A 26,314-nucleotide genomic window follows, 5' to 3' on the forward strand; every position below is an offset into this window, starting at 1 on the left:
AACCCTAAATGTGCACTAGAAGCCATAGAGTAAACAGATAGTGGAACTACCTTACAGTATGAATGGTAGAGATCAGGACGTGTCAGCATAATATACACCAGAGTCGTAGAAGATAAGCAGTGTTTTGTGCCTTCTTCCATAATTATGGTATATTTAATCCATAACAAGCAGGACTGATTTCATAAAACAAGTACCTCGTTTTGAACCATCACTGTGGGAGCGCATGCTGACACATGCTAAGGGGCACATATGATATGGTTAGACCGTAACTTTTTCTAGCTGGTACCTAAGAAGAACTGGGGTTCCAAATCCAATAAGACTGCTTTTAAGCAGCGAAGTAGATATCAGTGAATGACTGTTAGTAACAGAACAGTTTACCTAAGGATTGTAAGCAATGTCAAAAAATGAAGTCCATGCTTAATTTAGATATTAGGCATTGTCCATAGTCCTGTTGATCTGAAGCATAGATGGTTATAGAGCAGCTGTGTACTTTTGTTCTACATTTTTAAAGACTAGAAGATAAGAGGAATCTGGATAACAAAGCGTGGAATGAAACCAGTAGCTGCAATACCGAGCAGTATGATTTATTCAGTACTATCAACGAACAAGACGTATTGGACTGGGATAGAGCCAAAACGTTGCTTTCTGTGATAATACGTAATAAATCATGGTGGCACAAGAATTCTGCAAGCTTTGTTTTGTTTCCGCAATCAACTGGAGGTGAAGTAGAAACCCAGCTGTGAGCTACAGAGCTCCCTCACAACGGGAGTTCAATTTAGCATTTTGACTCTTGCATTAGATACCATTTTGCTTATAATTGAATGTTTATTGGTCCTGTTTGTCTATATTATGGCATTGTCTATATTTTTTCATTCAGTATGCAAGCTTTCACTTTGGTTGATTATTACATTCACTTGTTAATTATGTTCTTCGGGGAGATATTGGTTACCAACAGAAAAAATGAGCCTCAAGTAGGATATTCAACACAGATCTCATGGAAACATAGCTTTTGACAGCAGATAAGGACCATGTCGCCGTCCCCACTTATTTCTGCTGTAAAGACTCTGTATTTGGTCTTATATTCAGGATATCCATAAACCTATCCCATACATTGTTTACATTCCCTCACTGAATTAACCTCTACCATTGGAAGGCTGACTGACTTAACCACTGTCCTTGCCCTAAAAATAGACCTTTTTGAAGAAGACCATATGAATAGTTGTCCTCTCATAGAATGATCAGAAACGTGCTGAAGAACATCTGTTGCCGACTCTTTTGCTTATAGACACTATCACTGCTGCCTGAGCTTACCCGAAAGAATAAAGAAGATTCCAGAGACAAAAGCCAATATAGTCCTCTGTGGTCGAATATGTCCAATATTACTGATTACAAAGGCTGTAAAAACCAGGAAAAGGCTGACCATGGGAAATGGAGTAGCACTGCGGATGGTCTCTGTAAATGGCAAAGAAAAACAAAATACCTTATTGAAAATGTCTTCATTTACCCTAGATTCACATCACATAGTTGACTGCACAGTTACAAACACTACCTTACCTTTTTTCAAGTCAAAGCATACACTTTAAGATTTAAAGGGAACCTAAACCTAAAAATAAAAAGGAACCATAATCATTTAAGTCAGTCGGTGCCTCTAAAAAATGAATGCATAGATGCAGATGCACTATGATCTGGTCTTAAATCGGACCTGCTTTGATGGAACAGTAGATACACTATAGGTCACGGTATCATTTTGTTTAGCTTGTCCGCCAGAAATCTCTAGTGATTATAATCAGCTGATACTAGACCGCTTATCTATTCTTTTCCCACAGAATCTCAATAATTAGGTAAAATGAGAATAAATAATATATGGCATCTGCATGGGCTGGAATTATGCACCAAGTAAAGAGCTCTTAAAAAGGAACTTATTGTAAATACAAAGCTGTGCTATTTAAGGTTTTGTTATTGCTTGCTGCGGTTGACAGATACAACATGTCTCCTCATAGAGAACTAGAGGTCCCTGATGGGCTGAGCTACTACCCCCGGCTCTCCATAAAGTAAAAAAAGGCAGCAAAGAAAAGGTTTTAGCCACAAAAAACTGCATAAAGAATTATAACAAACCGAAAACACTATTAAAATCATATTATTCCCTCTTTAAGAACATTTTAGTACACTACTGTTTCTGTGATTTTTTTTTTAATCTTCAATAACTTTAAATGAAATAAAAATGTAATATCAATGAGTTTTTGAACTGTATATATATATATATATATATATATATATATCTATATATATAATTTTATAAATCAATCACTGTCACTAAAAAAGCCAATTAGCTGCCACCCGTCTACCAAAAATATTTAGCAAAAGGTTGCGCACATTAAATAAAGTGTTCATAAGAAAGACTACAATACTTGTTAAAGGTCATCGTGCATCATTTACGTAAGTTTCAAAGAAACGTATCACTAAGAGGGGTGCACAATGGGATTGGTTCTTGATTTGTTAAGGAATTGACTACCAAGAACATTTTTGTATATTAGTATAAGAAAAGACGACACTATAGTTGTACACTAGGGATCTAAAGTTGATAGTTAACCCCTTAATGACAAAATGCATTGTTTTCAATGGATTTAGGGGCCGCCGATTGTCCTTAAGGGGTTAAAGATCCATGGAACCTTTAACTGATTCATTTTTAGTTTTAAACCTCTGTTTTAATTAAGTGTTCTACTTAATTTTTGATATATTATCTTCTGACAAACTCAAATGGTAATGCCAGGCAGGAATGGACAACAATCCCATTAAAGTTTCCATATAACCAAATTACGACCGTTTTACCTCCCTCTCCGAAAATCTAAAAAGTTCTCCATATTCTATAGTGTCTATTCTCCAGCTTGCCACTAATTAATAAATCTAAATAAGGCAATTAGTCTAACCTAGCAACGAACTCCATATTACTCATGATTAAAGCAATGCACACAATTATGTATAACCATGCAACACTATTAAATAAACACATACCACAACAACACGGGTATATTTCACAAAAACATCACTAACAACTGAAAACACTTTGAACTGTTAGTAAACCTCTCTATACCAGACCTTTGCTCAGAGAAGGGATTTGAACTGGGTAGAAGACTAAAGTTGTACTGTATACCGCAGTTCGAATGAGATATTCTGTGGTGGAAGAAAGAAGATGTCAGACAGCTTCTATTTGATTCGTCTTTGTGTTTTTTTAGGGTCATATACGGCGCCCCTCAGTTGAACCTATATGATACTAGGTGAGCTAGTCTCGGAGGGGATGGGGGGGGGTTCAGACATAAACTCAGAACCTTAAACATTCAAAAACCTAATTCCAGTAGGTCTCATGATTGATACATCTGGAAACCACCAGTCTACTATGTGCCATAAATACAGAAGCGATCTCTTACCGCTACATCTTAATACAACATTATTGTTACAGAGCCATTGATATTTTGCTGCCACTCCTATGCATTCACGCGTTTTATTCTAAAGACACATAACCTTTTTGTAACACTTGCTGAACCGTGATATTGATCACCTTCCGATGCCTTTTGCCCCTATTCCAATGATCTTTACTTTGACCACAATAAAAGGTGTTATCTGCATTCAGTGGCACGGGAAGTATCCGTGAAAGGCATTGTAAAAATGAACACAAACGTGTACGAAAAATGTCAGTTCTAGCAAAACCTTAAAATTGAAAAGTGAAGTGATATTAAAGAGGAACTGTCCCCATCACAGCTTTTAGCATAATTTAATTAAAGCAAATAATAATAATAATAATAATATAATAATAATAAATTATAAGTATATACAAGTGTATACAAGGTAAAATTTTAATACACACATACCTAATTTAATCTAATACTGTACTGTATATTGTAGGATCTGGAAAAGTGACAGGTCCGCTTTAAGTAAACTATTAAGGTATATATTTAAATATATTTATATTTGTTGGACAAAAGATGGATGAGTTTAAGTTATGAAGTAAAAACAATATAATAAAGAAAAATGTGCAAAACGCATATTGAATTTATTACGTTATAGGAAGAAAAGAGGTGCATGTGTAGTCAGAGATTTTACTTGAGGAACTGACATGATTCTTAACGTTGTACTGTATATATATATATATATCGTTTTATATAGCGCCATCAGATTCCACAGCGCTGTATAAAACAATTATATTATAGGGTAGATATAAAACACTTAGTATATAACATAACAAGCTGACATACAGATGAAGAGGGTCCTGCTCAAATGAGCTTACAATCTACAAGCTCAATTGCTTGATTTGTTTATAGCCATCGACACATATGCTAAAATTCGGAAATGCCATATTTATAACTTACTTAGTATATTTGCAGTGTTTTCAGTCACGATGTCTGTATCCGGCCCATGGAAAAATTCTGAAGCAACGCACCTACCCTTCTCTCGGCCTGCAATCGGTAATGAAGAAAGGATTAACAATTTACCCTGTAATAAACTTGACATAGAATGAACTTTTCGTAAAGGCCTTGTTAGCTATACCATAAACACATTCTGAATATACCAAGTAAAAAAATAATTCGTTTCTTACCGACAATCTCAAAAGCAAAACTGGTAGCCATTGGATTACGCTTTGTGTCCCACGCGAATTGCTAAGGACATTGCTTAAGAATTATTGAGCGTGAGAAATTGATGCATAGACATATGTAATGATGATGGAACACAGAGCGCCTTGACTTTTTAATGCGGGACCCAACAAGAGTCTCACTGACCCTTCCCCATACCCCCTGTAGCAAACTGCACACACACATATATATATATATATATATATATATATATATATAATTATATTTATATAAATATAAAATTAGATAATTTTACATTAACACCCAAATCTGATATGATCTACAGATTGTCTTGTCTTCTTAGTCTTGGTCATGAATCTCGTCATCTTGGCAAAGGTCCGGTGGGACTGACGCGTTGATGGTTCTGTGAATAAACCACTTATTTATTTTCCAAGTCCTGTGAGTGCGTGACTATTTTGCGCTGGAAACGGCTGATTTTGGAATATCTTCATGGCGCCCTCTAACACGCCTGTGTTCCAATGGCACGTTGTGTTTGTTAATCCAAGTTTAAGTTTAAAAGGCTAATTGATTATTAGAAAACGCTTTTGAAATTATGTTACAGCTAGAAATGTCCTTGTTTTCCGTTAAATTGAAAGAAACCCTGAACTTTCGCATGGTTGTGTCTGTGTGTGTATGTGTGTGTATTCCCCTTCACGGTAAGAATGGTTAAATACATTAGGAATACTAGATATATATATGTACTAAATACTATATATAGAATTCACATCCAATGTGTCTACAGAATTGCCAAATACACACGAGGTGTAAAGCTATCTCATAGAATTACTATCTTTCACAGAAGATATATTATGCGCTTGATATAATGCATTTGATCCTCATATTAATTTGTCCCCTGGCTGGCTACTTGGCTTGCAGAAGATGTGTGGCTGCTGCCTGAGCATATGTGGTATACTTACCACCAATCAGCTTCAGTTTTGGTTCGGCAAGGGTTCCGGTGGGGGGGGGTTTAAGCAGCCAATCAGTGGTGTGTACCTTAGTAAGCATTCTTTGTTGGTGGGGATTTATGGGACATCAGACTGTCGCATTAATGTGGCTATGATTTTACTTGCACCTATTCATTTTTGATTGTTACCCTACTTGCTCTAGGACATGTAGCGAACAAGTATTTACAAAGTTAGAATGTAAAAATCACCTAGCGATCGACTATCCTGCAAAACCATATAATACATATATTTATAAGCCATTTGCGCATCAGTTAGGTGGCACTGTAATGCCAGCAACGTAGGCCTCTGTATGGGACTTGAATGACTTGACAAAACCATGATTAATCTAAAATGGATCTTTGTTGTTTCAGAGAGGACAAGGTTCACGCAAGCAAAAGTGTATGTACTTAATCGCTTTACCGCATAGACACAATGGCCTAGATTTATCAAGGTGTTCTACGGTTTAACCCTCCTAAACTACTATATGATTAATAGAGGCCAAAGCCCTGGAAAAGCCAACATCCTCAACAGAGATTTACTCTTCAGATTTTCTCTGGTGTTCCTACACTGTCTGGCACCTTAATCCATTAAAAGATCTAAAGCGAAATTCATGTATTACTTTCCAAGCAATAAACCTATTTGCAATGCCTAATATAAGCTCCCTATATTATCGCACTTAAATAGCTTTTACTTGTGAAAGATTCCCTCCTGTTGAAGATATGTAACCTTCACCGTTATGGGACAATTATGTGACTTTTTGCCATTAGATACATCAAAACTCAGTTCAGGCGATAAAATTTACTTAAATAATCCACTAATGTTGGAAATCTCCTCTACAATACTGTATTTTTTTCAATGTATCACTGCACGGACATTCAATTATTCTCATATTCAAGTGTCTGGTTTTCCCTGTCTGGCTACTGAATTAAGTCACGCTCTTTCTTTTCTTTAGCTCTATTTGAAGCTTGGCCCTCTACATATATTGTATAGGCAAAGAACAAAAGAGGCAACTGTTGACTCTTTAGAGATGTTTGGGGTAGAGGACTGCATTGGATGGCGGGTACCACGCGTCCCGGGGGACCCGCCAAAAAACTTGGGGACGCGGGCGGTCTTGCTGGGGTTGCGAGCGGTCAGACACTGTACCTGAGGGTCCCGGTAATCCCGCCCAGTCCCGCAAGGCTGCCTCCTTGCTGCTCCCTTACAGCGTCTCCTCTCTTGCTCTGCCCAGGAACAAAACGGAGTCACGTGAAGAGACGCTGTGAGGGAACAACTCGAGGGCAGCCTTGCGGGACTGCGCGGGAAATCTGCAGTTTAGGTAAGGAGGTGGGCTTGATTGGCCACTTGGTTTTCTGCATTAATTCATAAAATGTGATGTGATCTACATCACACACAATGATAACCTTTCATGTCTTTATTGAACATACCCATTAAACATTAACAGTGCCGGTGGAGAAAGTGAAGCCTTGGATTTACTTTAGGGTCGAACCTCCTTTGGGAGCACATCAGAAGGGCAATGTTTAGGAGAAATCTTGGACCGTTCTTCCATACAGAACTGCTTAAGCTCAGACATTTTCCTAGGATATCTGGTGGGAACATCTCTCTTGGGTTCATTTCATCTCTGATGGGATAAGGTCTGTGATCTGACTGGGCCACTCCAAAAGGAGGATTTTCTTTTCTTGAAACCTTTCTGTAGTAGATTTACTTTGATGTTTAGTGTCATTGTCCTGTTGTATCGCCCAACTTCTACTGAGCTTCAGCTGGCGGACATTATACTGTATGATACCTTGATAAACCAGGGAATTTGTTGTCCCCTCTATGATTGCAAGATATCCAGGTTCTGAGGCAGCAAACCAGCCCTAAATCATAATGCTCCCACCACCAAACTTCACCATTGGGATGATGTTTTCACGTGGGTATGTGGTGCTCTCTTAACGCCATACGTAGTGCTGCATGTTTTTACCAAATAAATAAATCTTAGTTTTGTCAGTCCACAATACATTTTTCCAGTAGCGTTGTGGAGTGCCAAGGTGCTCTTTGGCAAACGTCAGGTGAACATGGATGTTAAATTGGAGAGCAATGGCTGTTCCATGACTGTTCAATGTTTTGCATATGGCAGACTCATAAACAGAGATGTTAACCAGTTTCAATGATTTTTTCATGCCTTTAGCTTTTACTCTAGGGTTCTTTTACCTAATTGAGCATTCTGCGGAGGCCTCTTGGCTGGGTGCCCACTTCTAGGGAGTACTAAAATCGACCCATTTATAAACAACGTGTCAAACTGTGGGCTGATATTTGTATTTGTATTTATGTATGTAAACTCTTTGAGACTACTTTGTAACCCTTTCCAGCTTTATGCAAATCAACAATTATTTTTTGTTAGGCAAGGTTCACATCAGCACATACATTTTGAGAATAGCATGTTGTTTTTTTATCATAGTATCTCTAAAACTCTCTCCAATCCCATTTAATTGATTGGACTTCAGGTCTGCTAACTCTTGACTCCAATTAGCTTTTGTTGAACAGATTAGTCTAGGGGTTCATATACTGATGGCAGCGGGAAACACCCCCATTTAATGGAAAAATGGGTGGGGAACGGGGCGTGTCAAGACCCCGCTCCCCAGGACCCGGAGAACCGGAGGAGCAGCTCTCACCCGGCAATCTCCGGGTCAAACCCGGAGTGTTCCCAGGTATGGTTATTAGTTAAAACAGTTTGTGGTTGTTCATTATTGTAACTTAGATGATGATCATATCATATTTTATGTCAAATTTATACTTAAATGCTGGTAATGCCAAGGGGTTAACTTACTTTTTATTGCCACTGTGTGTGTGTGGGGGGGGTATGTATATTGGCTCCTATAAACCATCCACAATCATCATGTAAATGTCAGATATACACCATATTCTCAAGATTTTTACATTTGTTCCAACTTTTTCATTCTATTCCAGTATTTATAATAATTATTTTGCCCTTTTTCAATTTATCAATTTCCAAGCACACAATAGATTATGCATGTGCAATGCCAAATGAACCAGATGTTCTTTATCTGTGTTCTCCTAAAGCTTATGCCAAAATCACAGACTGTTTATACTGAATTTATAATTACGGCCATTTGGTGTGTGTAGTTTACCATTTTCAAGCAATTTAACGATTGGTTGTTTCACAGTTGGGTGACCGTGTTCATGACTCTGATTCGCTAAACCACTATTTTGTGGCTGGTAAGATTCTTGTGTTGGAGTTTGAAATATAAAACTAAATAAAAAAAGGGAATGTGTTCCTAACTGAGGTAGATAACATTGTAAACATTGACCGCAATGGCACTTAGAACATGAAGATTATCTAATAAATTAAAATTATTCTTACCTGCAACAAAACAAACTCTCCAAAGCCCAGCATGAAGAGCCATCTTTACTTCGGTTGTCTGGTTCTGCTGCAGAACTATGCCTTCTTCCATATACATCCAGTAATCGGTGCTAACGGCGATGCCCACAAGAAGGAGACCACATGCTCCAAAGACGCTACTGAGTAGGGTCAATGCCCGGCTGCTGCAATTACTCATTCTAGAAGCCAGCTAGAACCCAGTTCACAATGTTGAGGTTACCTACAGAGTAAGAAATGACCAGGGGGAGAAAAGAACACTTTATTATTAACAGTGCAGCTCGTATACTTTGCCTACCAATTCCGTTAAACGGCAGTTAGGATCCTAATGGTTGCTTAATTATTGTTGTCCTATTATTACTATAGCTTAATTATCTTTAACCACAGGCAGCTTAGGAGTATAACGCTGCATATTTCAGTCTCACTTGCTGTACTTGTGTGTGTCTGGATCACACTCCCCACGCAGTACGATCCCTATATTGTTCCTCTAGGTTTTTAGGATCCCTGTGCAACACAATTTACCAGCCCCGTTTTTATTGGATAAAACTAGTGAACGCAACGCATTATGTTTAGTCGTTATACATCAAATTTATACTGCAACATATTGAAGTAGACATGAGTAACGCATCCATATGTTTCCCCATCAAATCATTAATATCCTTTAAAAATATTAATTAATATTGCATATAATACCTGCGCTCAAACATATTACTTATATTTAGTATTGCATATACCTACAAATCCAGTTTTTCAATATTCCCAGTTACTTGCCTTCACTCTTAGCTTTTCCCAAAGCTAGAACTCGGTGAATTAACGCGATCAAAGATGAAAGGTGGCCCCTCTCACTCCTCACACTTCCCTCAACCTTTTATCCTATACCGTGTACCCCCTTACTTCTTCAACTAAAGGAATTAATGAGGATTGAGGCTAAAACTTCAAAGCTGAAGGAAATTTGCAATGCTGCTGAAAAAAAAAATCTCATTTGGTTTTTCTGACTGTTTAAGGTATTAAGTAACAAACTAACGCCTTGCGTTGATTTTTTAATAGTTTCCTGCCAAAGCAGAGCTAGGCTGTATAATCCATTGGCATTATAATTGAGGTTACCCAACCAACACTGAATTTATCACGAACACACACCTTTAATTTTACATGGGTATATATCAAAGTTTTGACACCAAATCCTTCATCTGCATACATTTTGCATGAAATGAAACTAGTAAATCCTCTTAAATTTTGGAATAGACTTTACTATCTCGCAGGTATCTTAAGCAGACATTGTGGAATATTCGCTGGTTTATGGATACATAACAGAGGTTACATTGTTGGTTAACTTTCTTTCACATTTAAACAAAAAATGGGTCATGAATGCGCAAAAGCGAGCGTGTGTCAGGCCTCATCCAGCGCGGTTACAGAATTGACATCTTGTTACACATGTATATTTATAGACTTAAATACATATGAGAAAAAGTGGGTGCCAATGTATTTTTTGGATACCAACTACTAACCCACAAGGTTGATTTACTAAAACACAATTTGCCCGTTCACCTAATTTGGGATTGTAATTCAATGTAAGGCTTATGTCGCCTGCTTGCATCTGCTCCAAGCTTAGGTCTGACATACAATTAGGACTAATGATTGTTGAAGAAGAGCATACATGAATATACTTACCCCTGTTGGAAGTGTTAAGGTTAAATGGGTGATGCATATAGAGTCTGCCCTCTTTGTTACAACAGATACTTGTTTTTAATCTTAATTTCATAATACCATACTTCCGTTAGGGCTCAGTTCTCATGGACATACCTGGGAACTCTCCGAGTTTGACCCGGAGATTGCCGGGTGAGCGCTGCTCCTCTGGTTCTCCGGGTCAAGACCCGAATCCCCCGAGTCGCCCTGCTCCCCGACCATTTTTTCTTCAGTCAGCGGGACCGCCCACCGACGGCAGTGGGACCGCCCACCGACGGCAGCGGGACCACTCGCTGACGTCAGTGTGCAGTCCTGGCTGCATCCCGCAAAGGAAGGCTCCAGGTAGCCGGAGCCCAGAAGTTCACAGGTATGCTCATGGAGCTTGAATTTCAGAGCAGGTAATTTGTTCTTGTTTTTTAACGTGACTAAATGACTGGATCCTTTATGTGGTCCTTTTATTTGCTTTCTATGCCATCCCCTCTGGTGGATGTATAGATTTTAAACTCTCGAGTAAAGCCCTCAAAAGCCCATGATTTCTATGCAGATCTTTGTATAAAAGTACCATAAGGTAAGATGGCAGCTCATGGGCAGGGTTCTCAACTCTTAAGGTATCTGTATGTCTCAAAGGATATTTGTTGTGTGCCCCATATAAATTGAGAATAGGTAGAATTCACATTAATGCCGTATTTATGAAAACAACAAATATATAAAATACCCAGAAAAAAGCAAACATTCAAGCAAAACATAAGTCCTGGGGTTGATTGTTCCTTTGAAGTGTCCTACCCTGGAAGAAGATACGAGGGAGCATGCAATCCAATTGGATACTTATAGAAAATGAATGCTTACATAGTGAATACGAGAGACCTATTTATATCTGCAAAAGATAAAGGCTGTGGTGATAACATTTTTTTTCAGCAGCCTTTTAAATATAAACCACCATAATAAAAATGAGCGTGGCTTGTGTAGCTAATGGCACACCACCTGCAGTCTCCTAATACCCTCTGCTAAAACGCATACCTTTGCTGGATATAAATAGCTGAGTCAGCTGGATTGGCCAGTGTATTAATGTCACATCACATGACAAGGAATGGTATTAACAGTGAGATTGTATTTTAACATCTTTGCAATCACAGAAGCCATTAATCCAGGGTTCCATAATACTTTGTCATAGAATTGTCTACAACAGGGTTCCTGTGCTTCATTGACTAAGTTAAGTTTTTTTACCTATTTGTAAAAAAGTGTCAAATCAAAAAACACATAAATCTATGTAAAAGCGACCTATCGTATTAAGTCTGCGATTACAAAGGAACATTTCCATACCGATTCGGCTAAGGAGCTGCAGTTTTAATGATATCACTCACAGTGACTTCACATAGAGATGGAGATCCTGGGCATTAGCCTAGCAGCTGGCTGTGGTGCCACGTGCAGCATTATAAGGTCTAGAATAAATACCGTATTTGCTCGATTATAAGACGACCCTGATTATAAGACGACCCCCCAAAATCTGAATATTAACTTAGGAAAAAAAGAAAAAGCCTGAATATAAGACGACCCTAAAGGAAAAAAGTTTTACCAGTAAATGTTAATTCATGTAAACTATTTTTTTTAATAAAAGCTATGATTGAGAAAAATATTTTTTTTGTTTTTATTTCCTTGTATTTTCCAACCTGCCCCCAGTTACGCACATCTGCCCCCAGGCTTGCCACACCAATATGGCACTGTGGCCCATGATATGCCTTTTAACCCTCTATATGCCACTGTGCCCCATGGTATGCCTTTTGACCCCCTATGTGCCACTCTGCCTCCAGAAATGCCTTATACCCCTATATCCCATTCTGGCATTTAGGGGGTTAAAATGCATATTATGGGGCAGAGTGGCATATAGGGAGGTATAAGGCATTCCAGGAGGCAGAGTGGCATTAAGGGAGTTAAAAGGCATTATATAGAGCACTCTGCCTCCAGAAATGCCTTATACCCCTATATGCCACTCTGGCATTTAGGGGGTTAAAAGGCATATTATGGGGCAGAGTGGCATATAGGGAGGTATAAGGCATTTCAGGAGGCAGAGTGCTCTATTAAATGCCCCCTTAACGCCACTCTGCCTCCTGAAATGCCTTATACCTCCCTATATGCCACTCTGCCCCATAATATGCCTTTTAACCCCCTAAGTGCCAGAGTGGCATATAGGGGTGTAAGGCATTCCAGAAATGCCCTACACACACACACACACACACACACACACACACACACACACTTACTTACTTACCGGTGCTTCCAATTTCCTGCTGTATTGCCGGGGCAGCGGGTTGACGTCTCATTCCGCGGCAGCCGGGAGGAGGTGGAGTTGGCAGCGGGGGTTTGTATGCGTCCGTCGCAAATACCTTCCCCGGCTGTCAGCGATTAGGAACTCTGGAACTCTGATCTCTGACAGTCGGGGAAGGTATTTGCGACGGACGCATACAAACCCCCGCTGCCAACTTCACCTCCGGAAGCACCGGTAAGTGCGTGCGTGCGTGCGTGCGTGCGGGGGGGGGCGACGATAGGAGGATCCAGGTCCCCTGCAGCGGTGCGGGGGATCTGGATCTTAGTCTCCTAATCAGACCTCTATTTGAGGTCTGATTAGAAGACGACCCCGATTATAAGACGAGGGGTATTTTTCAGAGCATTTGCTCTGAAAAAAACCTCGTCTTATAATCGAGCAAATACGGTAATCTTATCTGTTTCAGTAAAAATTTATGGAGACAAATCAGTGTATACTCCAGCAAAGGGACACTCGCTCATTCTCTTCCCAACTCAAGACCACTTTATTTTAGAAGACTTCAAATGGTCCTTTCTATCTTCATTTGAGGCTATACAGCCATTTTACAGCAAGTCTCTACTTATCTACTCTCACTCCACTGTCCCATCTCAAACTTCCCTTCACGTAAGTTCATGTTACGCTCCTATCACTCGGCCCTCTCTTTTTTGCCAAGCAAACCTACTTTCACCTCCTTTATCTCCTCATTTTCTCACAACCTTAAACGTTTCTTTGGTCCTTTTTGTTATATAAACAAGAAATCTTTGCACTCTCTTCTTCCTGTTCCCATCTTCTCTAACAGCCTGCTTTCCCGAATACAGTCTAACCTCCTTCCTCCCTCCTCAAGGCTCTGGTTATATACAGCCACATAAGATGAGTTTTCTTTCCTCTCACTTAACCACTTGTCTCATTGATCCTAATCCGTGTCAGTTTACCTGGTCTCTCTCGGATGTCTGCACAATCCCTAAATCTTTACCTCTCAAATTTAGCTAACATATGTCCCTCAATGCGAACCATGCAAACATTTTCCCCACCACCACCCCTCACGTTCAGTCTATCTCCAAAGACTGCTGGGTACAAACATTTCCCATATTAAACCCTTCCTAAAACAAAAGGCAACCAAAGCTCTTGTTCACACACTTCTCCTCCACCGTTTCCACTACAGAGTCTCAATTCCCATCTTGCCCCCTTACAATCCATGATTAATCCTGTTACCAGTGCTAGCTGTATGTACACTTGTAGATTCTATTTAAAACACAATTTTTTCATTTCTTAAGTTGTTTCTCGTATGTGTATATATTCATTTTCTTCTAACCACCTAACTGGTCCCTCCACTCATCTGAAGATCTTCTCCTAGCCTAATCTTTACCTGTCATGCGCATACACAAAATGTATAGTTGATGGAATACCCTAATCCACTCTTCCTTAGTGCCCATTACTATAATTATATATATATATATATATATATATATATATATATTTATTTATTTATTTATTTTTATTTTTTTTTTATATAATTTTTTTCAGGAAAGAAGGGAAATGTGTTTAAAGTAATCGATATAATGGAAAAATAAACATGTAAGAGCTAGATAAAAACTTTCCTACAAAAGATACCATATTAGACTATTAGTGGTATTGATGCTGTGTACAGACAAAGACACTGATAACAACCATAATTCAGCTTGAAAAGGAGTCTGATTACAAAACATAAGTTTGCCGCAAAAATCTCAAGAGCTCTGAAGCGGTGAATGAACAAGCAAATGATGAGAGCTACTTCATGTAGCCTTGCAAAAAACTTGAGCATTAGTGAGTAAATGGATATTAATAGTTTTGAATGAGTCGTATCAGTGGAATGACTTTGTTTATTGAAATGATGCTTTCAATTTATTAGGAAGGGGTGGCATATTCATGGGTGCATGTGTGGCGTGTTATCCTCTTAGATGAACTAGAATTAGCCACTCCTACTTAAAGTGGATCTATAATCCATAAACATGTGGATGATAGGACCCACTACATGTAAGTATTACACTTTATAAGTGGATTTTGGTAGCCAACTCAGTAGCAAAGGTACATCTTTTAAGTTTTACTTTCTTGAACGTTACAGGTTCTAGGTCCTGTCAAATATGGCCGCCTGTGAGTTCACAGCTTAGTCACCGACCATAAATATTTTTTTTATCTCTCCGCTATCAAACCGGCCGGCACAGAGATAATAGGGGGAAATTTAATCTTTCAAATAATGATTTATCTTAATATCCAACTGGATAGGACAACGTATGTGTGAAAAATAAATTACACCTAAATAATTACACCTTGTAGGTGCACAATTTCTAGAACATTTACAAACTAAATAAGGTAAAACTGATATAAGGACACTTGAGTTGAGTCAGTGGAACTTCGATCAAGTTGGCAGCTGAGTTCAAATGATTGAATAGACGAGTGGCTCATGGTCAACAGATCACACAAGCCATGTTGAGAAGGTTGTCTATGTAATGATGAGGTGGACAACATACAGGTACATTTCTAAATATAACTAATTACAAAGTTCGGTTTAGGAACAAAGTAGTTAAAACTCCTGATGATTACTTCACTTCTAGTACCCAAATTTGTACCTCATCGCTTCTTGGATCAAGAAGCTCTCAAATACTATTGTTTATTCTATCTTTTATCGCCCGGTATGTTCTGCTTTTCTAAAAAAAAATATATCCAGACCCTTTTTGAGGGCATCCATTTGTATTTCATAGAACCATCTCACTAGGCAGTGAATCTCATACCCTTTATTGTCCTTACTTTAAATAATCCCTTCCTTTGTTGTCTACATTTGCTCGTCCAGTCTCACAGGATGACCTCTTGTTCCGTGTACATTTCGGTTAATGAACAGTTCACCGGAGATCTCTTTATATTGGCCTTGTATGTATCGATCCAACATTATAATATCCCCTCTAAGACGCTAGTGTATATACATAGCATATATAAGCGTGTATAAATATTGGGGTCTCTGCGAGGTTCCCCCATGCATTTGTAAGGGGGACATCATGAAACTTTTCAGAGACCATGCAGCTATCATATGCATCGACATATTGCACATGAAACATTGATGTTCGCTTTCAACCCCACTATTTGAAAGGACCGTGAATGCAACTGATCAAACATCTACTATAAAGCAGTTTGATTTAAAATATATTGAAATAAAAGCATTATGTGGTCTGCAATACAAGACCATTTTGAGTCCACAATCTTCGTGTCCTAAGGCACCAATTATTACCAAAGTGAAAATTTAGCAGTTGGCGGATACATAAAACCAATCAATAAACAGATAAATACTCTTCATTGTGACCTCAAAGCCTCCACTGCATTGAACAGAATCAACCCCATCAAATTGTATTTCTTCTTTATGATCCTTAAACACGATGTGTCATTGGAAATAATCCAGGCAATATAAAGTGGAAAAGTGGTTTTGCAAATTAGAAATAGGTTTCTACTATTTCCTCCCAAATGGAAGATAGTGCTTTCCTTGCAAATATAAGGATTGAACGCATGCAATTTTTTTTTTTACAAGCTTTGCACTCCTGCAGATTTCTTGCTAAGTTTGCATGCGTTGTGCAATTTTCTGATGTAAACCGAGCACTTGGTGTGATCCCGTGTCCCTCAGGCACACTTTCGGAGATAGTAGTGACAAATGATAGATCTAAGCATTCTCCAACTATGCTTTCAAGTAGTGATGTGATTTCTTGCTCATAAGCAACTAAAAACTACAGATATTTTCCTGCTTTTGCTGCAAGGCATTGCACATGATACAATTCTGTTTTTGCTAGCAACATATGGGCTAATGTAATAATAATAAAAAATACTGGGGATTTGTTTGGGTGCCTGTAGGTAAAGGATATCACTGAACATTGGCCCTTTGAAGGTATGAGAAATATTTACAATTCTGAGAATGATGTAAAGATGAAACTTAAAAAAATAGGTGGTCTTAACTGAGAGAAGAGGTGGGTTAGCTGCCCACAGCAAGGCATGAGCCTAACTCCAACAAGTATGGCTTACAGTCTGGTCAGGGGAGCTGGTAAAATGGATTCTGAAGCCTATTTGGATCCTGCAGGGTGTTTGGAGTAAGGTGCATCCAAGGTCAAAGCTTTGCTTGAGATATTTAATAAAGAAGTATTGCCCTTACAAGAACAAGCTGAAGAAAGCTTAATACATTTCGTGCCCATGCTCACACTTATGAGTAACATTTCCTTCCTTGATCCCAGGGATGAGGGAACATGGCCTAAGGGGGGGCATGGCACTGCACGCTAAGTGACCCTGCAGCATTGAGCTCTAGGTTACCCAGTACAGATACAGGGTAGTTTGGATCTCAATAACTAGTGTTTAGGCCATGTGTGTAGGCAGTTAAAATGCAATGCCATCTGTGCGCTGTGCATAGGCAGTATTTTCATGTCGGCACAGACCTGAATTTCATGGGACAGGACCCAAACTTCAGCACTGTTGGCAGGTAAGCAAGACTGAAGGAAACTGTTGGTTTCCAGTTCTTGTTGGACTAAAAAAACCTCCTTCACCTTTACACCGAGAACATACAGAGAACATTTTGAAGCTGCAATACACCCAAAACCTAGTCACGCAGTGTTTCATCACAATTCTTTCCAATACCTACCTCATGTCTTTTTTATAGCATTTAGATTACTACGTGCGAGGAATTGGATAAAGCTAGTTGGATTTAGTATGGAAAACTGAATTCCACCATGGAAATAAGAAGCAGGGTGCACGTGTATTACGAAACGCAAAATCTTCAGAGATTTTGGCATCAGTAACCTGGTCATTGTTGTTTCCTTCTACTCCTTAGGCTTTTCTTTCTTAAGTTGATATTTATTTAGTACACATTTTAAAACAAATCTTAACATCTTAAAAAGTTAAAACTAAAAAGTAAGATCCCAGTCAAACAAAAGAGGGAACTCGATTGACCTAACTTGATTACTTTCACCTACATTTCTGCAAGCAGCACATAGATTCATTAATAAGAGTTCAGCTGAATGAGTGCTGGAAATCATATAATTTTCAACTGAATATACTGACAGGTGTTACATTGAAATTAACTACTTTTGTTAATAAAAAGCCCCTCTCCCCACATCTAATTACAAGAGTAATTAACTAGAAAAAAAAACAGCATGTGGCTCCCTATCTTGGTCTACTCTAAGCATGGTGGAGTGGCTGTTAAGCTGCTCCTTACAACCTCTTTATCCAACCCAAGCACAAAAAATATAGAGGGCACCCATAGTGCCCCCTGTAGTATGCTGAAGCAGGGGATCCTGTTAGGCTGAATCCCATTTCGCACCCTGATCCAACCGTATATGATAATATGTACATTATGCAGATGGCATTGTGAAGTCAGCGCATGGTCAGCTCGATGGAATTAGAAGTGGAAATGCTGTGGAGGGTTGACATCAGAGGTTGCATTTTTCTATCCATATGTCTCTTCTTAAACCCCAACCACTGAAGGCAAAAACAAAGCAAGAAGGAACCCCTGGCACTATACTGTCAAAGCAGTTACGAAGGAAAGCAAAAAAAGCAAGTCATGAGTACGGACGGAGGACAGCAATGACACTTCTTTCCATATGGCTACAGCTTCTTCCTGCATATTCATAAACAATGCTCCAATTTTGTGTGTGTAGAAGATGCATTCACAGCATTTACTTAGGAGACTACTACTTCATGTTTCAAAGAGTCCCCCTGAGATCCAACCATAATATTTTAGTAAGCAGCAAACTATGCAGTAATTAATTAGCCTAAGCAAGAACTAAACAAATAGTCCATGCGCATTCTCACCATGGCAAAATGTTTAAACGAAAACTGCTTATAGCATGTCCCTGTTCTTTTTAAGTGTCTACTTGTCCGTGATGTTTAATTTAACCCCATCAGGATCTGATTGGAATTCTGGTTATTCTCTATCCCACAGTGTCAATGTTGACACTGCAGGTAGCACTGCCCAGTGTAACAGAGACCTTGCTGGGGTCTCCGTTGACCCCCTGCTGCTGATCATACAGCCCTGCATCATGATCATTGTGTGATCAGCACCTTAAGGCCAGAATTAGCAATATGATTCCGTGTCAGAAGACTTGGGAATCATTGGGCACCGGGAAATGTACATTCTTCCTAAGGAGACAAGTCTAAAGTGGTGCCAGCCACTGGGACATTTAACTAGTGTCAGATTTGACCTATTAGGACCTAAATCACTGTGCCCTTCTTTACACCCCTCTTTTCTAAGAGATCAGAATCGTTTTTTGGAAACATACAATAAATGCTTTTTAAAATGGGGAAAAATAGGGGGGGGCACCAAAGTGTATTTTTGCCTGGGCAGCTATTAGGTCTAAGACTGGCCTTGCAACATGTTATGCGATTAAATGAACCAAATAACTATACAAAGTAAAGGGATATTTGAAGTAATATCGTAAAATCATAAGTAGTTCACTTTACTTTATAAGAGAGAAGCCTGGGGCCTACAAAGACCCTAAAGGGATCTCTAGTTATGCTCTCTGATCTGTCTGATAAAGCAGTACAAACAAATATGTAAAAGCATGCAAACTATCATGGTATAGTATAGTGGATAAGGGCGCCTTCTGGCTATTTTAATTTCTGCCAAAATATAGAAAGCCTATGCATGTGGGGTATAACTGAAACATGAGTTATAATTGAATTATTTTCCAGTGGTGGTATCAGAAAAGGTTGGTGGGGAAATGACCTCTTAGGGTATCTCCTTTCCACAAATATATGCTTCTGTGGGGCCAAACAGCTCTAGCATATCATAGCTCTCAAAAATACCGTATTTGCTTGAATATTAATTTAGGGGAAATAAAAGAAAAAGCCTGAATATAAGACTACTCTATAGGAGAAAATGTTTTACTAGTAAATACTACTTTTCATATTTAATAAAAACTATGATTGAGAAAAATGCATTTTTTGTTTTTATTTCCTTTTATTTGCCAACCTGTCCCACAGTTATGCACATCTGCCCCAGATATGCCTAATACCCCCTATATGCCACTCTGTCCCCCAAGATATATGGTATACCCCTCTATTCGCCACTCTGCCCCCTGATATGCCTTATACCCCCTATATGCCACTCTGCCCCCCCAAGATATATGGTATACCCCTCTTTACGCCACTCTGCCCCCTGATATGCCTTATACCCCCTTTATGCCACTCTGCCCCCAAGATATGCCTTATACCCCCTTTATGCCACTCTGCCCCCAAGATATGCCTTATACCTCCTATATGCCACTCTGCCCCCCCCCCAGAAATGCCTTATAACCCCTGTATGCCCTTCTGCCTCCCTGATATGCCACTCTGCCCCCTAGACTTACCAGTGTGGGTAAGTGAGTGGGGGCCAGTCGGTGGACGTCCTAAAGTGGCACAGCTGAAATATTGGATGAATTTTGTGACTAAAGTTCTCCCTATCTCATCCTCAAAATGGCTGCCTAAACCATCAACTTCAGGAGAATGTAGAATGTATAGTACCGTATTATGCACAGGGCTTCCCTTAATATGTTGAATGCGGCCTTAAGTCATGATACACTCACATGCACAATAATTCCTGTCTTCAGGTATCAATGTCTTTGATTTACAATGTTCAGAGATGCATCCCAACCTTTTTTACCAATTTTTAACATAACTAAATTCATCAATGTAATTTGTTTGAAATATAAAATTTCATGTAAACCTCAAGAAAGCTGAGATCTGAGTCTCTCAGGTGGCAGCATTAGCCTTAACTTATGAAGTCCCTGTCCTGAAGTTCTTTCCCTTCTCCAAGCTCACCTTTATAGGTACAAAATTAAGTTTGTGTCATTGGGGCGCTAATTCTTTTGAATGTTGTGGACAGTCCCCTTAACACCTAGCTGAGTCACTCAATAAAGAACAACTTGTGAAGAAATCCTACATGTGAATGCTTTGTGAGACCCATTGTATGTCGGCTTTTTGGTATTTTTTTTATCTTTCTGCATCAGTTTGGATAACTGAGAATTTCGGTTTCCAGGTCCTCTATTTCCAAATTCCTACAAATGGTAATTAGAGAAACACTATAATTCTGGCAGGATTGCAGTCCTTGACATTGTTGGACATTGTTGGTTGTAAGCCATGTGTAGTAAATGAAACTGAATTATTAAAAAAAATATATAAATCAATCATTACAAGAACTTGTTAAACTACATAGTTTACAAATTCATTCAAATCAGAAATTCACCTATATACCATATATTGATAAACTGTGCTGTAACAGAACAAAATCACCACACTTATATATATGCTAGGTAGGAGAAAATAGACGAAGCAAACATGACTGAATAAATGGCCTCTTGGAGCTTTCATAGAATGATGCGCCATGTTGCATTAAATGTCACTGTAAGTGTGATGGCTTATACGTTGCAATGGTCTACTTGGCCAATGCTACATATGCTGTAAATGCCTTTGAACATAATGGCATACCAAAGGGCTTTTAAAAAAAAGACTACCCCATTATTTGGTCCTAATTAGCATTCCTTAGTTCCCAGGATTTAAAGGCATTATTTACACCGGCACATAAGCAAATGTGAATCATTAAAGAATCGTCATCTCACCTTTTTTCGGCCTTAGGATATCCCGTATTAATCTCTTCTATGGCAAACAAAACAAATACTTGGTGCCAAGTTACCAGGTATGCAGTTTTGGGAGTTGAATTCACCATTAGTGAGACTCAATCAAAATTGGGACACAAGCAACAACTACGACAAAGAGGGCTAACGTCACAAGATATCTGACAGCTATCACAAAGGATAAAAACAATGTAATCTACTTTGGCTTATCTAAAATTTGGACCACACAAAACAGCTGTCTAATTGGAAGTAATGAAGTACCTAAATCAGTTCTATAGATGTATCTGCAATTGTTTAAATTGCAAAAGAAAAATGGCTCCAGTGAAAGCTTGCGGCTTACACAGGCTTATTACAATGCTTAGCCGGAATGTTTGCCCCTTCTTCCTTTCAGAACAGTTGGGTTTGTGGGCCTCTTTGCTCAAACATGCTTTTTCAGCTCAGTCCACAAATGTACAATCTGATTCAGGTCAGGGCTTCATGATGGCCACCCCAACACTTTCACTTTGTTGTCTATAAGCCATTACAATTTTGGAGGTATGCTTAGAATCATTGTCCTGCTGAAGATCCCAGTTTGCGACCAAGTTTTAACTTTCTAGCTGATTTCTTGAGATGTTGCTTCATTATTTCTACATAATCATATTTCCTCATGATGCCCTCTGAAGTTTTCTGAAGTGCACCTGTTACTTTTTTCAGCAAAACACCCCCACCTCATGATGCTGCCACCTCCATGCTTCACAGTTGGGACGGTGTTGATCAACAGTTCAATTTTCTTATTTTTCTGACAAGAGAACACACCAGGTTTTCGTCCTAGTGGTTACCTGTAAACTTCATTCTGGCTTTTTTTGTGCTGGTCTTGGAGTAGGGGCTTCTTCCTGGCATAACAGCTTTTCAGGCCATAGCGATATAGGAATCTCTTAATGGTAGATGTAGATACTTTGGTACCTAATCCCTCCAACCCTTTCACAAGCTCTATTGTAGTCTTTGGGCTCAGTCTCAAACCAAAGTACGTTCATCCCTGGTACTTAATTTGTGCCCCTTCCTGAACAATGCAGTGTCTGTGTAGCCCCATGCTTTTTATATTTGCATACAAATTGTTTGCACTGTTGATCTCGGTACCTGCAGCTGAAGGACCAGACTCTCTGAAATCCACAGTTTTGGATTTTCCCATGGTATCAAGAGCAAAAAGTTAATGGGTTTATAAGCAGGCTCTTAAATACAGCCATATGTGTCACTCAACTCCTAATTATGACAACTGGCCAGAAGATCCTAACAAGTAATTACATCAATTTCTGGAATCTTCCACATTGTTTAAAGACACAGTCAACTTGGCGTGTGTAAAGTTTTGACCCACTGGAATTCGATTGAACAAAGTAGGTCACAAAAGAAACTTGCGTTTGAATGTCTAGCTGTATGAAAACTTTCTACGTTGTCCCCATGGGTATATGACCTGGGACCTCACTTACAGCATGTATGCTCATTGTATTTGTCTCGCTGCTCCACTGCCAGTACCTTACAGGATGGACAAATAGGATGGATATGTTGTGATAACTGGCAATCTGCCCCCAAATCAGCCATGGAAACTACTAAGGCAACAGATCTGAACCAGCAAAGGAGGCAAACATGATTAACTGCTGCTTGTAGACTTTGAGCTAACCCGGAAGCTAAGTGAAGAGTTCCTCACAGGTCAGCTGAAACACTAATGTGTTAAAAATATCTGGTTAGCAATGTTATAGTCACACTGAAAATTTGGAGACGAAACCAGAAACTACTCAATAATCTGGCCTAAATTTTGTGGTGGTGAAAAAATATAAATGGAGACCCGGAAAGTATTCTTGCCTGGTGTGCCATCTGGTCTAGGATCGGCCCTGTGTGTTATACATACATACCCAAACAGTAGTCACAATGGCTGAAGAAATAGACACAAGTTCATGTAGGCAAACAAAAAAACATTTCATGCAGTAATTCCTTTAACTGCTTAGAATTAAGTTGTTTGCAGATCCTGTTCCTTTGAAAAAGGTAATTCAATTTATTCTTAACCAATGTTCATTAGGTTGCCATTTCCATAAACAGTCAAAACTTTACTGTCTTCACTGTGAACGACTGCCTTGTTTCCATTTGAAGTTTGGTTCTTCTCGATCTAATAGGTTCTACCTCTCTATATTGCTTCTTTGGAGGGTAAAGGTTTCTCCAGACATAGTGGGACCTCAGATATACGTGCACATTATGATAAGGTCATCTTAAGTGTTTTAGCTAGATGAAATAAATCAATTATAACTACTTTATAGTGATACTACTACATATGAGGTTGAATGACCAGAATAATATTCAATGACTATGAAAATGTTGTAGTTATCAAACATTTTTCTTGTTATTATGTATTATTTATACAATATACATTATTATGTTTGTTTTTTCTCTCTAAACGCTAGAAAAAAAAATGCCCTCCTTGTTCCCACATCTGCGTTTCTGCTTACACGTCATATGACCACCTGTGATGTCATGATATATGCAACATATAAAACACCACGTGGAGAGTAACTGGCGGTTTTCGACCAATTTCATGCACGCCATTTCTTCAACTGAAGTTACTGTAGAAATAGGCAAAAACCATATTTTTCCTCCTTCTCACAAGCAATTTTCAATACTTTGCACCACTCTACTTGTAGCATGAGTATCGTTAGCCACTAAACTCTGACCTAAAGAACCTACGGTCTTCTTATATAGATAAAATTGATCCTGTTCCAGTTGCAATCCCTTGTTTATGTGACATATCAGCGGGAAAACTGGCTCAGGGTCCCATAATTCATTGGCCACACTATAAGCCGCTTACTTCAATTCATTGTCAATTATATTTATACTGGTATCGGATAAATGAACTTGTGACACTCACTTGAAAAAAACTGTTTGATTATATTAATTAACATCAAACACACCCACGACATGCTAAGTAGGATTTCCACCGCCGATGTGGGTCATCCATACATTTTTGGATAAAACATATGGATATGGAATTTTGTGCTTGCCTTGGAAACTCAATGGGTTAATTAGCAAACGGGTCCAGGGCCCATGCAGTGTGCAGATATGATTCAGCCCAAACTGCTGTACTAGGGAGCTATGAGCCATGAAGGGCCATGCAGCGATGCGGTCTTATTTTCTTATGCAGTCCCGGGGAGTATCATAACCAATGGAAATGATCATGGGCATCCTCTGTCCGGGAATATTCATCACACAATGTAGAGCTAAGCCTCCCAACACCAACATTTTTTCTAGTTAATCCTCTGCAGTAAGAATCATGTCCCTACCTGCACATCGCATCTCACCAGTACCATACCTTACGTCCAAATTCACTGAATCCAATGAGGAATTGAATCAGCTTTTCCTTTCCTTAATTGCTGCATTCCCTCTCGCCGTCACTTCTTCCACCTTCCGTATAAAGTCTACAATGTCCTCTATTTTCCCCTTTTTATATTTCACAATAACCAACCTTAGTCTTAATCTTTTATATTAACAAACCATGACTGACGTACAAAAAAAAAAATATTATGGGTCACCATAAATTATTGATGGTTCCCACACTTTTTACATGTACTCCTCCTCTACCTAAAAAGAACTCTCTTAGGGGAATGTCTCAACCCTTCCACCATGAGACATGCTAAAATGTGCAATAAATGACTTCGATACTCATCTATAAGAGTGTTTTTACTATGACCCTGTGTAACACATAAAACAACCAATTTTAAACATCTATACGTAATTGACTATCCATATATGATAATTTATGCATATAACATGTATATAATAAATATATAAACATCCATATATATAATATACATAGCACAAAAAAACTATAAACATACACACCGCACACGCACACTCACATACACAGATTTATTTATATAGAGCGAGATAATTATACAAGTACTTTTTAGCTAAGCAGGCAAACATTTATATGCCAGTTAGTGGATAATTATATGTTATACATGAATCCATCCCACAATAAATCTCTGTTGGGCTAAACTGAATCCCTGCTCCACACACAGCATTAGCTCTCACACATTTACATTCCTATAATGTTGCCCAGACATCCCCATCGCCCTAGCACAGAAATCTTCACAATATGCAGATACATAGAGCCAGCAGGCAAGCAGAATATCAACCAAAATAATGCAAGCTACTGCCTGCAACAACAACAACAACAACAACAAAAAAAAGCAGGATTAAAAAGGAAATTTAAATCAACTGATCAGCACTGTGATTAAAACCTTGAAGAGCCAGGATCAAGGGTTTAACCCCATCTGATGCACACACAGTGCAAATGTTCTTCTTCAGGACCAAGCAGTGAAACCAAACATTATTAATAACAGAATGCAGTATGGTCTCATCATCTAGATCTGTAAGCCAAATGCTCACCTTTTTCTTGTTGGTTTATGATCGGTAGCCTCTTCTTAGCATCTGCATGCTTATTGCTTCGAGAAAATAATTGAAAAAAAATTAATAATGATTAAAAAAATCTTATTAGAAAAAAAAAATAGTTTTCTAGCACCTATGCTTTCTGCATAGAATCCTGGATGAGTTTTCTTTTTGGATCTTCTCTTGTCGTTAAAGTCTCTGATCTCTGTCCAGATATTAGTTATATTGTGACATTGTTTCTAGATTTAGCTGTACTCGAAACAGAGTGATCTTCTAGATACATACATTGGAGTAGGTATGGATTTGTATGTAAGATGGGGGGGGGAGGGGATGGCCACTGGATATTGCAGCTTGTTAAAGTCTAG

At 38.8% G+C, this 26,314-nt stretch overlaps 1 protein-coding gene across 1 annotated transcript in view; it reads right to left on the bottom strand.

Annotated features, from left to right (window-relative positions):
• The window catches only part of CACNG7 (calcium voltage-gated channel auxiliary subunit gamma 7), a 29,941-nt gene extending 3,950 nt beyond the window's left edge, over positions 1–25,991 (bottom strand). Inside the window, exons 1-4 of the mRNA XM_053452477.1 lie at positions 25,950–25,991; positions 8,931–9,168; positions 4,365–4,451; positions 1,312–1,452 (exon numbers count right to left, since the gene is read on the bottom strand). Of these exons, the coding sequence (XP_053308452.1) occupies positions 1,312–1,452; positions 4,365–4,451; positions 8,931–9,126 (424 nt within the window). The 5' untranslated portion in view covers positions 9,127–9,168; positions 25,950–25,991. The remainder of the gene's footprint in view (positions 1–1,311; positions 1,453–4,364; positions 4,452–8,930; positions 9,169–25,949) is intronic.
• Between the last annotated feature and the right edge of the window lie 323 nt (positions 25,992–26,314).

This window comes from Spea bombifrons, chromosome 12 (assembly GCF_027358695.1).
Source record: "Spea bombifrons isolate aSpeBom1 chromosome 12, aSpeBom1.2.pri, whole genome shotgun sequence".
Classification (NCBI taxonomy): domain Eukaryota; kingdom Metazoa; phylum Chordata; class Amphibia; order Anura; family Pelobatidae; genus Spea; species Spea bombifrons.